Here is a 15,282-nt window from a genome sequence, read left to right on the forward strand (position 1 = left end):
TACAGCTGCTACATCTGCATTGCTTATGTTGGAGCTGATGATGTTGTGTGCCTTTAGAAGTATATCCAGTCTAATTATTATTATTTACAGGGTTTGATTCGGGGTTTTGAAATGTAAGCTAGCATAGCCATGATCTGATACCACAAGAGGGTACCAGTCACGGATATCGCAAGGAATTGATACCATGAAATAAGTCGAGTATCGGCCCGTTACGATACCTGGTATCAGTACCTGTACACATATTCAACAATGTGTACTATATGATACAGTTACATATTTTCAATATACATTAAATGACATAATACATATTTTGAGCTAACAATAGCTTACTGTCGTTTAAACAAAGGTGTGCCTGTTGGGATTCAATCAACTCTGTCATGACTTCCCGCCTTTTTTCAGGTCTCATAGCTTCATCCTGGCTGCTGTGGGGTTTTGAAAACATACGTTAAGTGTGTCCACGATGCTACGCCTGGCAAATACAAATAACTTTGCTTGGCGAGATAAGGAATCAGCATTCAGGGGGTCGAGTCCATCCCTCGATACATGTACAAATTGATTCAAAGGCGTGTCCAAAGACTTTTGTTTCGCCCCTCCAGCATAAGGGCCTGGACACAGCACGCCGCATTTTCATACGTGCGTTCCACTAAAGTAAACACGATGACAGCAGGAATGCGACAAGCAAACATGGCTCTTAAGAAAGAAAAAAAAAACTTCCAAAGGGTGACCTGTAGCCGCTCGTCTTTCCACTTGCATGTATGCACACGCACCGATGAGACATTCTCATTCCTGGGAGAACATGGACGAAGGGTGGGTGGGAGGGCCGAGGGTAGGGGCTTTTCAGAATGAAACACAGGGTGTGGTAACGTGACAAAGTGAGGATGAAAAGGAGGAAATTACAAGGACGACGCTCAGACGGCAAGGAGGAAGGACAAATAAAACGATGACATAAGCGGCGTGTCAGAAAGCCATCTTCTCCCGTTTTGCTTTGTCACCACTCACTTAGCCGAGGTTCATTGACTTATCTTTCTTTGCATAAATTGACCAGCAGCATATTATACTGTTTTGTTAAAGATCCATTTCTCTGTACGTGGCCCTCGGGGGGAAAAAAGGAAAAAAAATGGCCTTCCCTGCTTAAATGATCCCAAAAAGCGCGTCATCTTCGCCTTGTCTTAATTTGCCGTTATTGAAACACTATTAATAACACACGTTGGAAGCGACGTAGCTGGTGTGGAATTGTCTCTGACAGCGCGCGGGAGGGAGCCGGCGTTCCACCAAAACGTCGTCGCTCGCGGCAACACCTGCCAACACACTGATAAAACAGCCCTGATCCTGTTCCCGGCAACACAAGGCAGCCTCTATTAGCGGCACGCCGAGAAAGTATTCCGATAGCGCCTTAACCTTGACTTGGAAGCACTAAAACCTACCATTGAGATTAATAGGTGCCAAGATGCGCCGTGAGAGACCATAATTCAATCCAGAGGCGTGATAGATTTATACGGGCAATGAATAACATGAAATACTGCAGTTTTTTTTTTTATAATGCTCCAACTGCGCCATCCCATGTAGAAGTGCATTCATCATAACGTCTTCGCATCCGACGCGATCAGGTGGAAGATTTATAGCCGCGGATGTTTTGGTGACAAAACACGAGCCTTGAGATGGTTAGAAGTTTCGGGACATCTGGCTGGAAGTGGATTGAAAAAGAAAATAGTGAGTTGAACATGGAGGTAATTCGTTCAGGCTGGCCTAGACGGGCTGCCTAGCCGCCATATCCGCACCGAGCAATCAAAACTGCATTTGTATATTTGTGTCATTAAAATCTGGGATGTGAACAATGTTATGTTGTGTTGCTGGTCTTGAATTCACCAAAGATGCACAATGGAGGGCATTCATTTGGGCCTGCCTAAATGGGCTGTTGTAAAAAATGAATCAGGAAAGGAGTTTGTTGCAACTTCTGCACTTGTGTGACACACTAGACAAAAAAGATGACAACACATCATCGCTACACCAACAGGAAATGGAGAATCACAGAAACATGCCGAGATGGGTTGCTGTGTGATATGAAATGGAAACTATGAGGACAGGAAGTGAAATGTGGAATTTGTGCTTTCAAACATTGATCTTACTAGCATAGTCTAACATTTATGTATGCATTTTAATGGTCACAATATGTTGTATGGATGGTGCATTGTATGTCTGCAGACATCACAAAGGGAAAACGGAGATGATTCAAGCAGGCCCGCCTAGACAGGCGGCTGTGGAAAATCAAAATGGAAAGCGTTGGCTCAACTGGTTGTGGCAAATGCATGAAGTGACTATAAAAGCGAAAATGGAGTCACAATTTTCAAGTGAAGAAAAGTGGCGTGTTTTCAGACCCGACTAGCAATGTCGAGTGTATCTTTTGTACATTTTATCCATCAACCTTTGGGACAGTTACTGTATGTTGTCTCCAATGTCTTTAATACATCTGGGAGGCATTAGGGATGACATTCATTCCGGCCTGCCTAGACGGGCTGTTGTGGTAAAGAAAACGGTAAAGGTGTTTGTTGCAAGTTCTTCACTACATTACACACAAAGAGACACACTACATAAACAGGAATGTAAGGTGAATAAGTAGTTGTGTTGATTGACTTGAAAGGGCTGTTAGTTGGGTGTGGTAATCTCCTGGCCTGAGGCTGTGGATGATGTCATCGTTCTGCAGGCTGCGACTTGAGAGTGCAGTTTGTCTTTTTTTTTTTTTTTCGCCGCCACGCAAATTTCACCGCGTTTGATTTGTCAAAAGAAAAGCTCAAGGCAGCAGGAGCGTTTCCGTCCGTGTTTGTGACGTCGACATGCTCATCGGGCATGGCCGAACACGTTTCTTCCTTCTTGTCATGGTGGAAATGTCTCGTCGTCCAGATGACGACGGACTGCTTGTCTGCTCTCTGGCTGTTTGCTTTCATTGCCTCCAAGCTGATTATGATCTTTGACTGAACGCCGCCATGTTTGCTGCTTGTCGAATGAGACCGCATGGAATTCCGAACAATTCCAGGTTCATGCATGGGTTTTTATTTTGGTTGTTGTTTTATTTTTCCCCCCCCAACTCACAATGCACTTTTGTACGGAGCCCCTGACATGACATGTGGGGGTGGGGACATGGGATTCCATTGTGGCCACTGTATCGAAGCGAATTGTCATGGTTGACATTTTGCAGCTTCACTGCACTAGTATCGCTAACCATCACTAGTTTGAATAAATTGAAACGATCGACAAAGCCGGTGTTTCACTTTTAATCGGTGTGAAAATGCCAGTTTCAAACAGATTTTTAGACGGCGTGCGAAGGCCTCCGCTGACGCGAACACTTTAACCGGTTGACAGCCAGCCGAATCGAAAATTCTCATAGACCAACTTCCACATGGCTTTTGAAAGGCGCGCACGCTTTCGGCGTCACAGATACTCACAGTGTCAAACGTGAAGATGGCAAAGTCAAGTGGACAGAACTAATAACCGCATCTCACATATATGCTGGGACCATATGTGCATGAAGCGTAAAAATGGATAGAAATCATAAAATGAATAATTGGTCACCACTTTGTGAATTTCATCTTTTGCGGGCGTGGTCTGCAACGAAACCCCCCAGGATTTTGTTTTTTTCATGTCATGTCTCGGGCTCTGTACTTTTGTTTGTCCAGTCTGAATTTGCATGCCGCCTCACTTGGGTTGGGAGGTTCGGGGCTCTGCCTCGGGGTTTGTTGGCGGGGTGGGGTGGGGGGGTCCTCCCTTTTCCCCTTTGCTTTCCCGTCCTCGTCTCTCCCGCCCTTCCATCCGCACAGTTGCACCTCCTCCCACCAGAGCACTGACACACTCCCTTCCATCTGTCTTTTCCTACCCAGAATTCCCTAACAACCCACCCGGGGGCGATGAGATCCCGCCGGAGCAGCACAGTGCGGGTGTGGCCATCGGGGTGGCAGTAGGGGGAGTGGCCCTGTTGGGGGCCGCCGCCATACTGCTCTTCGTCTTCCTGCGCCGCCGCCAGCGCACCTTCAAGGGTGACTACAGCACCAAGAAGCACGTGTTCGGCAACGGCTACAGCAAGGCGGGCGGCGGCGGGGGTCTCCCCGTGCACCCCGCCATGCCCAAGAACCTGCAGTACCCGGACGACTCGGACGACGAGAAGAAACCGGCGCAGACCGGGGGCGAGCGCGACTTTGACGGAGAAGCCGAGGACCTGAAGAGGCCCTACTTCACGGTGGACGAGGGCGAGAGCCGCGACTACGACGAGCGGACTCTGGCCTTCCAATACGACCCGGAGCCCGAGATAGCCGACGACATGATCTCCCAAACCGATGGCTCGGTCATCTCCAAGAAGGAGTGGTACGTGTAGCGGGCGCCACCCCCCGACCCGCCCCAGGAAGCCAAACAGCCCTGCGGCGGTGCACCCCCGACCCCCTTCGCCTCCATCACCAACCCACACTGGTCAAACTGCACCCCCCACCCCCTCGGAGCCCCCCCCCCCCCATCCCTTCCTCACTAACCCCACCCCCCCCTTGCCGGACCCCCGAGACCACTCATATTTAACGCCGTTTTTGTCTGCAGCCGCATCGGGACACAAACTTGGACCCGGTGACCAGAGCTGATTGGTTCTTTCGTGTCTTTGATCTCTTGGACGATCATATTGTAACCGTCTTAACGTGTAGACCACTTGCTGGTGGAGGGGTTTTTCGTTGGGAAAATGGGAGGGGTTCCTGCGCTGGCACAACCCCACGGAAATTGAATCGAGGCAGTTGGCTACTTTTTGGTGGTTGAAGTTCATCCAAAAAAGATTTTTCCAGTTGCAAAGTTTTAAGCGCAGACTCCCCGAGATTCCCGATTCACAAAAGTTTCATCGTTGTTGTGGGACTCGACGCTTCGAATTTTCAAACTGGCTTTTGGATGACGCGAGAAACGTCTTCAGCCACCGAGAAGAGCGCAGTTGCCGCCATTCAGCTCTTGCCGAGAGCCGCGACCCCAATGACTGAGAATCGAAACAAATTCCACCGCTACTCATGTTCTAAATGTCTTAATGTGTAGACCACTCACTGGTGGAATTTCGGTTTTGGTTTTCCCACCGGGCAAGAAGTCCAACACTGGATACGTCGTGGGGTTTTTTTTTTTTTTCGAGATGTCCATCGCCAGTCCACATTGGTCAAACTGCCGCCCCAACCCCTTCCTCGCAAACCCGACTCCCTGTTGCCGGACACCAGTCATCGTTGACGCCGTTTTAGTCCACAACCCCCCCCCCCCCCCCCCCCCCACAGGGACGCAAACTTTGCTGAGAGCTGATTGGTAGGTCGGCGTCTTCGATCATTTCCATCCTCACGTTGTAAATGTCTTATCGTATATAGACCACTCGCTGGTGGGGGGGGGGGGTTTGCGGGCACATTTGTGGAAACAAGTCTGACACTGGATTCGTCGTGGCTTTTTCAAATCTTTATTTTTATTTTTTTTGGAACAGCTTTGATGTCTTATGTGGTTTATCATGTGGCGATCAAAAAAAATGAAAAACAGCAGCTATCGTTTTGTTTTTTAGGGCGAGCCCCCCCCCCACACCCCTTCCCCCCACCCCGTCAATCCACCCCCTTGTCCAACGTATCCTGACATTTTGCAAGAGCGCTCAAGGGGAGCGCGAACTGTCATCGACGACACCCGAGCGCTCGCCGCGCGCTAAACGTCGGTTTATCGTACAAGGACGGCAGCGGGGACCCTCTGACCTCTCAAAGGGAATTCCAACATGACGGCGACCGTTTCGGAGCGGGACAGGTCGCCTGCTGCTTTCATGTTTGTTTTTTCAATGAGAACGAATGCTTCGTTGTCTTTTTAATGTCAAGAAACCGTCAATAAGTGCTCGGAACAATACGGAAAAGTGCATATTCCGCCTTGCGTTACAGTGGCACAATGGATGATTTGATACCCTGCTGCAATTATGGTCCTAGACAGAATCCCTGTGTCCCTCCAGTTTTTGCACAGCTTTTCCCTATTTGAGCCCTGGGTCAGATGGAGCTGACCTCGGGCGAGTGATGGGGCACATCCCGGATTGCTTGCCGGTCAATCCCAAAGAACAACCAACCATTCACACCGACGTCCCGTTAAAGAGTTTTCAATCAAGGTAACGTGCTTGTTTTTCAAATTTGCGATTGGCCGGCAACCAGTCCATGGGGATCACCGCCCAATCACCTTTGACCCTCAAGACGACAAGCACTACGAAAATGTTCGGAGGAGCTATTAGTAGCTGACGAAAAGCCACCTCAGCACAACGAGAACATGCAAATGACACGCACGAAGCCCAGCGCCCCCGATTCAACCTGGAACGGCCGCACTGTGAAACAGATGCGCTCGTCTGCTGCAGTGGACAGAATATCAGTGGCAAATGTATGCAGTTGCTAAGCACAAAGTTTTCGATCAGGTTTTGGTCTGGAGATTGACTCTTAAAATTAATTCTGGAGCCCCCCCCCCCCCCCCCCCCCCCTTTGTAGCCCTGGCCGGATTTTTGGGGCCAAGACCTATCCACCGCCGGTCGTCTTTTTCAATCAAGATTTGACAGCACATTATGACCACCGTACCCCAAAACACGACTTTTCCACCTCCACGCTTGAGAGCGCGGATGGCGTTCTTTGGGTTGGATTCCCATATTTATTTTTTTCATCCCCAAATACAAAAGCGGCAGTCAAATTTTGCCCTCCGTTCCTCCCAAGCCTCGTCTTCGTCATTCAAAAGTTCACCAGCAAACTCCAGGTACTTGGAAAGCCGATGTTTGTTTGCCGGTGACTGCTATTATGTCTAAGGCCGGAATACATCAAGCTGGAGACTTTTAATGTTCTCACTTCCAAATTCGGCAGGAGATCAAGTCGTTATTTCCTCCACTGCGCGCATGTTTGTGCGCGTGCGGGAGAATGTGTGTGTGTGTGTGTGTGTGTGTGTGTGTGTGTGTATGCGTGGGTGTGTGTTCATTCTCATTTGCAGTCAAAAGCTCGACGCTCGTGCGTTTTAATATGACATTTGTATAAATATATAAATATAATGAATAAATAGGAGAGGGGGAGGTATGTAGGTGGTGAATGTTTTTTTTTCTCAGATAAGCGTGTCAATTGTTTTTTTTTTTATGCAACAAAGCAGACGGTGTTGAGACATTTCTCTTTGATTTTTTAAAAAAAGTTAATTTATTTTTTTGAAGGCGTATTTGAGTTAAATACTCACCAAGTTCTTTTTTTTTCCTTTGAATTCCATTTTTACTTTGGTCGCATAAGAAAAGAGTTTTTTCTTTCTCACGTCTTATCTGCCGGTGCATTGAGTGCCTATCACAGCCATGAAGATCATTTTCATGAAACATGTTATTTTTATTATTTTTTTAAAGTGCAAAACCCCACGTGCAAGCACAACAACCCCGTCAAAGAGATTACAAACAATTAAATCGCTGTCCAAGCACAAAGTGAACGTCCCGCCATGGACGATGCTTGACGTCTTTTGTCAATATATATATTTTTTTTACATTGTTTCTAGCATTTTGTAAAAATATTGACTGTAACTTCATTCCATCCTACTTTTTTGTACTCATCACACTGTAAATAGTGTACATAAGATGGAGAGTGTAGGTCCACTGTGTGTGTGTGTGTGTGTGTGTGTGTGTGTGTGTGTGTGTGTGTGTGTGTGTGTGTGTGTGTGTGTGTGTGTGTGTGTGTGTGTGTGTGTGTGTGTGTTAGGGTGTAAACTAAATGGGACTGCAGCCCCAGAGACTCCACATTTAGCCCAGGTCCCACGCAATGCTCGTGTTTCTCAGTTTACCACTGCTAGGGGGCGCCAGTCTACATGTTCGCTTTTAATGTCCATTGTTACGTTCCGGGATTATCGATGACGGCGGGGGAGGAAAAAAAATAAAATAAGAGAGAGAGAGAAATTGTTTGTCTGCAGCCATGTGAATGTATATTTCTGAGGGTGTTACAAATATGGAAAAAAAAATCACTTGTTCAAAATTGTGATGACCCAGTGAAGTAACTTGTATTTGTTTTAAACATTAAATGGGTTCAATAGTCAACCAGGTGTGGGTGTGGGTGTGTGGGTGTGTTTTAGTCCTGAATTAATAAAGGCAATTTGTAATGCTATGCCAATAATCACAATTCCAATTTTTCAGACAATGATTTGCTTCATAGTGGGTGCGCAAGGGAACAATTTGTTTGTTTTTTGTTTTTTTTGTGGAAACCGGAGCCCATTTAATGGCATCTAAAATAAATAAATTCCTCAAATGCATACTATTTAACAAATATTTAATCATACATAAAACAGTATTTTCTATTTTAGGACAATGCACCATGATGAGTTGATATTTATTTATTTTAAGAAAGTGCAAAATCGATATTTTGTCTTATTTACTTTTTTATTTTTGTTATGTTACGCATTACTTTTTCTTTTTTTTTGTCAAGTGCAATATCAGTACTTTTTTCTTTTTAAGAAAGTTACCCATTTTTAGTTTTACTTCTTTGTAAGTTCAACATCATTTCTTTTCGTTTTGAGGAAGTGCAAAAACATGACTTTTTCTTCTTTTTCGGAAAGTGCTTCATAATTGGCGTTTCTTCTCTATACGAATCATCGTTTGAGTTCCTCTCAAGAAAGTGCGATATCTTACTTTTAGTCAGAGATTGAGATTTTTCTTTTAACCCTAGCGGTCACTACAGTGGGCAGCTAACCATGTTATCAGGTTACAGGGTGCTTGAAAGGGTTAAATGCAAAAATCTGTGCCTGTGCTGGAAAAACATTGCGGTTGTGGTGGGCTTTTGCTCAGGTGGGCTGCCGTGTATTGATGGGTTAAAAAAAACAAAAAAAAAACAATGATCACTTCCTGAATGGGCAAGAATACCCCAAAGCAAAAGCTTGTCTTTTTGTTCTCATAAATGTCAAGGAGAAAAATGTCCTTCATTGTGGATGGCTGCACGCCATTTTGTTTGTGTCGCCACGCTGTATGATGTCCCGCTATTTGCCAAGCTGACGCACGCATCAAAAGCCGCTTGCCAATCCATAAAGCGGACCACCCAGCAGGCGGGACGCAAAGCCCTCCGTGGATAATGCGCCAATGCACGTCCACCTGCAGCCTTGATGTGATCGAGGGAGGCCAAACGTTGAAGCATGCACTAAGTAATGCTCAGAGACCATCCAACATTCTTTACCGCTATAAAGTCTCTGCAGGGCTCTCTTGATGCAACCTCTCTTTCGCAGCATGCAATTTCGTGTCTCTCACACACACGCACACACACACGTACACATGATGTGACTCGATTATGATTGGCTTTGGCTTTGCATCGCAAACGCGCTTGCAGAGTCCAAACTAGAAAATGTAAATCTTCCGCACATTTCCCAAAGTAGTAAAAAAATAAAAAATAAATCGACATTCCCACACGGTGTCAGAAAATCTGTGACCGTGTGAAAACGTGCCTGCAGATCGTTGGAGCAAATCAGAAGCGTCGGTCGGGCATTGCGGCGCCTCCGTTTTAGTCAGTGGTGCCAATGCTGCATTGATTCTTTGTTTTTGTTTTTTGTAGTGGAACATTATAAATGAAATTGACAGACATTTTTGGATTTTTATTGTTGCTCTCACATGAAAAGGATTTATCAGTGGCGTTCCGTCAGGGCCAGCAAGGCCTTCTCTGCTGGCCTAAACATTCTCAGAAAAGTAAATGTAATAAATTTACTTTTCTGAGAATAACACATATTTAATAGATGTTATTTTATTTTCATAAATATGTAAACAAAATTATTCTCTGTATTCTTTACGTCATATTATTTCCACTTAGTTGAGTGGCTTTCAATGTTATTTAAAATAACATTGAAAGCCACTCGATAAATAACTTATTTATTATGGTAGAGTTTTTCACCAATCATATTTCAGATAGCTTGTGTTGCCAGGGAAACTAAACTTGCTCGATGAAACAGAGCAGGCCCCTGTGCGCTGTAAATGAACGGGTACAGTCAGCTTGCAATAGCCAATCAGATCACGAGTCTGCGTACCAGGGCCAGCTCGAAGTGTTTACGTCGACACTGGACGTGCGCGTTCGGTGATTTGATTAGCGCCTGCTAGAGGGAGCTGTTGCTGCATTTTGACCCAAAATGGCCGAAGGAGAAGACGTTGATCTGGTTGCAGGACTACTTTCCACACAATTTTCAAGACGGACCTTCCACTGGATTTACCAATTTAAGTTGTTTTACCAAGGCAGCAAGGAAACATCAGAGCACGGCTGGGCACTTACAAGCTACGGTGCGTTTAAAAACGTTTGGGGACACTCGCGTAGATCTGCAGCTCAGTGAACAGGCACTACATTGGTGAGTAAATGAATTTTATTTTACATTTCTTCTTGTTATTTTATTTCGTTAGTATTAATGGTAACGAAATAAAATGACAAAGATAGAAAAATGTATCAAATAAATCAGCTCGCCTGCAATTTATAATGGCGCATTGTAGTCATCTTCGTGCACTACAATTAGTTCAATCCCAGCTGCTCAACATTTTCAGTTATTTGCTGCTGTATAGCCTATTCTCATTTTCAAAGAATAGTTTGTTTTGTTATTGTGTGGTTGGTGTTTTACATGAAACTGCGACATTGCGCAATTTATTGGACAGACTTGTTTATGATCACACAGCGTAATTTGGGTGGCATTTTATTGAGTATTTTTTTCAATCTTTTTATTTTTGACAATATCTGTAAATTTAGTTTCCTGCTCTTAATTGTGAATGCATACTTGATGGTTTTAAATGCTCCTGAAATTAAGTGCTGCCTGACGAGCCTATATTGTGTTCATGTACAGTATGTGACGTCACTGAAGGCCTAAGGTTGAAATGCACGGCCCACCACTGGGATTTATTCACAGATTTTGGTCTGTTTAAATACAACAAATAAGGCCTTCACAAAATTAATGAAATATATAATTTGGAGATTTATTCTTATTACTTTTTTGCCATAGACCCAAGAATCTTTTTCAGCAAGAAAGTGAGTGAATGCACACAGCAGCTTTTTTTAAGGCGTATGTGGATTTATTTGTTTTTGTTTCCAAATTTTACTTGGATAACAAAAAGTATTTTCAAAACATGTATTGTATTTAAAAAGTAACCCAAAATTTAACCGACGTGAAAAGTCAAAATGTCGCAACCATGAAAAGTATCAATTTTTTTCTCCCCAAGTGATAGATTTAGACAATCATTTATTGATTTATTTCTGATAAAGCGTAGATTACATTTGGGCTTGTTTTCGGTTTTTAGCACATGTTCGCGATTAGCCATTCGCAAGTCAATACCTTGGTACATAGTTGGGAATCACGTTTTCAACATTTTGCCTACGTTGTACGTATTTGCAGTACGCCCAGTCAAAAATGTTTCCTCCACATTGGCAGTTCCACGCTTCCGTATCGCGCAAACATGATTTGCATTCACGTTCTTCGATATTACCGTACTCCAATTAATTTTGTTATTTCTTGAGCTATAAATTGACCTCTTTAATTGGGCAGTGAGAACCCACTTCACCAAACTCTTCAGACTGCAAAAAGACGATTACCCCCCCCCCCCCCGCAAAGATAAAAATAAAATCAATGCAAGGAATCCCAACACGAGCTTATTAAAGCATGTAGGCAATTAATAAAGTAGCGTGTCAAGCCCTTCATCGATTCTGCGCCGCAGTTGCTTGTTGCCATCGGCACTTTCATGAGCAGCCAAGCGGAGTGAGACGGTGCGGAAGCCTTTGCAGCTGCCGCCGTCGTCCATTTGCTCCAAAGAGTCCTTTGATAGCGGACGACTTAGCTTAGCTTTTAGCATGCGCTGCCATCCTGATTCCCGCTCCAGCCAGGACACATCCTCGTCATCTTATGAGGTTAATGTCCTTTTTGTGATCCGCAGTCACCGGTAATTACAAAGCACATGCAATAAATGAGGGCGGCCCGCTGGTCAACCTCACAGTGCGGAGGTCGTGGGTTCGATACCGGCTCCGGCCTTCCTGTGTGGAGTTTGCATGTTCTCCACCCGGCCTGAGTGGGGTTTTTCCGGGTATTCTGGTTTCCTCCCAGATTCCCAAAAAATGCGTGGCAGGTTAATGGAACCCTCTAAATAGTTGCTAGGTGTCATTGTGAGCATGGATGGTTGTTCGTGCCGTGCAATTGGCTGGCAACCGGTTCAGGGTGTCCCCCGCCTACTGCCCGAAGACGGCTGGGATGGGCTCCAGCACCCCCCGTGACCCTTGTGAGGAAAACGCGGGTCGGAAAATGGATGGGTGGATGCACTAAATGATGTTGTTCCAAAAGAGTTTGATTCCAGTGTGTCAAAGTTACTCATGGGTCAACTTTATTTTTTTTTCACGGTACGATTCTCCGGCTGATATCCTCACTTGCAATTAGCTTTCCAATTGGCATTAGCTTGATTGTCTCCTGACTTTGTTTGCTGTCTTTTGCGTAACACGCGTGGCGCACATCGATCGATGGCAGCGTCGCCTGGCTGCCTCCTTGCCCCCTGCTGATGAGAAATTGGAATGGATTGGCCATTATTTGACAAATTATCTCGTGTAAATGAAACCTCAACAAAACAAACGGCTGTGAATGATATGCTTGGTGTGTGGGGGTGTGTGTACTCCATTTTCTTTATATATAGTTAAAAGAAAATGCCGTCCTCACATATATACTGTATGTATGTGTGTATATACAATATATACAGTATATATACTGTATATACACACATACATGTATGTGTGTGTGTGTATATATATATATATATATATATATATATGCGTGTATATTCTATATATATAGTGTGTATATACATAGTCATCGCTTTGTTTTTGTTTTTACAATTATTACACATACAATACTGTAATGCTAACCACATGCTGCTGTCACGTTCCAACAATGAGTGCAAATGAATTGGTATCCATATAGATATTAAAATAAGCCAGCGTGCAAACTGATACACGTGATAAAAGGGCGAGTGAACGGCGCCGTGCCTGTGAAGTGAAAAAGCTCCAACTGAACAAATTTCGGGTACAAAGTGCCACCCTGGTAATAAGATAATGACGCGCTATTAAACTACTTTTCACTTGTGCTCCAAATACAATTTACAACACGGGCTGGCGTTGATTTAATGTGATCGATTTATTTTCCTTTACTTGTATGTCAATCCATCCTTGACTGTGCGTCGCGTACGCCAGAGGAGTGTTTCCGTCTTTGTGCCTTTGAGGGGATTTCCCAAATAGTCCACAGGGCACGGGCGGTGTTATTTTAATGACACGCTGCCACCGCTCTGATTACATATTGATTTGCGATTGAGTTTGTGTAAAAATAAAAAGGATTACTCGATGACTTAACACTCACGCACGCGCACACAAACGTGAACGTTTACGTTGGCGGACGTGACCGCAGCGACGTTGGGCGCCGTGCTTCACGCACTCATTTGAGTGGGGTTAAGAGGATCGAAGACGATATTTTGAACGAGAAGCAGTCCCCAAAAGAGGTGAATTCGAATCACAAACTACTTTTAGTCGTGTAAAGTAACTTTCGGAAAATGTCAAAGCGCATAAATTAATAAGCAGTTAATTGTTCCAAAAAATATCAATCGCTCCATAAGAAGAGCCAATTCATTCATTCATTCATTTTACGATTCGCTTTATCCTCACAAGGGTCGCGGGGGGGTGCTGGAGCCTATCCCAGCCGTCTTCGGGCAGTATGCGGGGGACACCCTGAACCGGTTGCCAGCCAATCGCAGGGCACTAGGAGACGAACAACCATCCGCGCTCACACTCACACCGAGGGACAATTTGGAGTGTTCAATCAGCCTGCCATGCATGTTTTTGGAATGTGGGAGGAAACCGGAGTACCCGGAGAAAACCCGGGCCTGCGTGGGTTTTCTCCGGGTACTCCATAGCCAAGAACATGCAAACTCCACACAGGGAGGCCGCAGCGGGGATTGAACTGGGCCGCCGAGATCCAATTCAGAGAAACAAAATGTCATTTTTGGACTCGGTAGTCCAAAATGACATGAAAGTATCATTAGGCACTGGGTTTTTCTGGTCTTCTTCTTGTTTTTGGCCTGCGTAAGAAACTCGTGGCTGGCCTGCAGCAACTTTCGAGCGTGACTCAGCTCTCACCGATGACATCAATCCACGTCGAAACATCCGGAATGAAACCTCTTCAAAATGCAGGAAGTGCTCGAACTAATAACACGGCTGACTCACTGCAGCCAGCTGTATCATTCCCAGCGGATGACAGACGGATTAAAATAAATGTTACCGATGTAAATAAAGGATGTATTGAGGTGTAAGTTAAAAACAACTGAGCTTTAGCTCACCAATGTCCCGTACTGGATTTGAAAAATATTGAGGCAACTGTGACTTTGATATTTGAGTCAGTGATTCTTTTAGGTACCACTGGAGGGCGCCCACAGGCAACTACTGGCACACGGACCACATTATGGCAATCACTGCTTTCGGGGCTCACTGAGCTGAGGTCGCGGGAGATTTGTCGACGTGGCCCGTGATGACGGTTTGCCATCCAGCTAATTTTTGTAAAAGATTTTGGAATTTTCCGCTTTCGCACAGGGAGAGAGGGCAAACCTCAAAAAGCCAAAGGTGTATGTCATAAATCTTTTGTTTTGGACAAAAATTCCTTGACGAAAGATTTTTTTTTTTCGTGTTAAATGAACAACATGTTTATTATTGTGCCCGGCGGAGAGCCGTTTCTGACGTTTTGATCCTCTCCTGTGGCCTAATATTCTCACTATTGTCCATAATTGGCATGTTTGCGTTGCTACGAAACTGCACAGCCTTAAAAAGCGTGACTTAAACGTAGCCAAACCTCCTCAGTGTTTAATCAGCTGCCATAGCTGCCTTTTGCTCCTTTCTGAGCATGGTAATCATTGTCAAGTACTGTACTTATTATGTCTTTTTAATGTTGGGTTTTTGTTTTTTTTTTGGTCGCTTTCTTGCCTTAATTCGGCATTCAAAACTGGGATCGTATTAGCATAATGTAATGCGGGGGCAAGAGTGGTGTTTATTTATGCCTCCCTGAGAATGATGCAAGCCAAAGGCAGTCATTTTGTTTCCCGGCGACCTTTAACGTCTTCGCTGATTACTTTTCCCAGCGACTTGTGGATCTTTTTTAATAACCTGCCGAATATTCCGACAACCTCGGCTAGGCTTAACTTAGCATTTGGCCTCCCTCTCAGCTCAATCAAAGCACTCCTGGCTCGACTGAAACCAAGATCTGGAAATTTTATGGAGTTTTTGAAAATGTTTTATTTTGAACAGAGCT

At 44.8% G+C, this 15,282-nt stretch overlaps 1 protein-coding gene across 3 annotated transcripts in view; it reads left to right on the top strand.

Moving 5' to 3' along the window:
- nectin1b (nectin cell adhesion molecule 1b) overlaps nt 1–15,282 on the top strand; it is a 157,372-nt gene that overhangs the window by 79,477 nt on the left and 62,613 nt on the right. The window contains exon 7 of one of the 3 annotated variants that reach the window (XM_086124815.1): nt 3,873–8,047. The exons of the other annotated variants lie outside the window; for them this stretch is intronic. Coding sequence (XP_085980941.1) covers nt 3,873–4,363 — 491 coding nt within the window. The 3' untranslated portion in view covers nt 4,364–8,047. Of the gene's footprint in view, nt 1–3,872; nt 8,048–15,282 lie in introns of those variants that run through there. 3 annotated transcript variants of the gene reach the window in all.

This window comes from Hippocampus guttulatus, chromosome 12, assembly GCF_054856545.1.
Source record: "Hippocampus guttulatus isolate MCC_2025c chromosome 12, RoL_Hgut_1.0, whole genome shotgun sequence".
NCBI lineage: Eukaryota > Metazoa > Chordata > Actinopteri > Syngnathiformes > Syngnathidae > Hippocampus > Hippocampus guttulatus.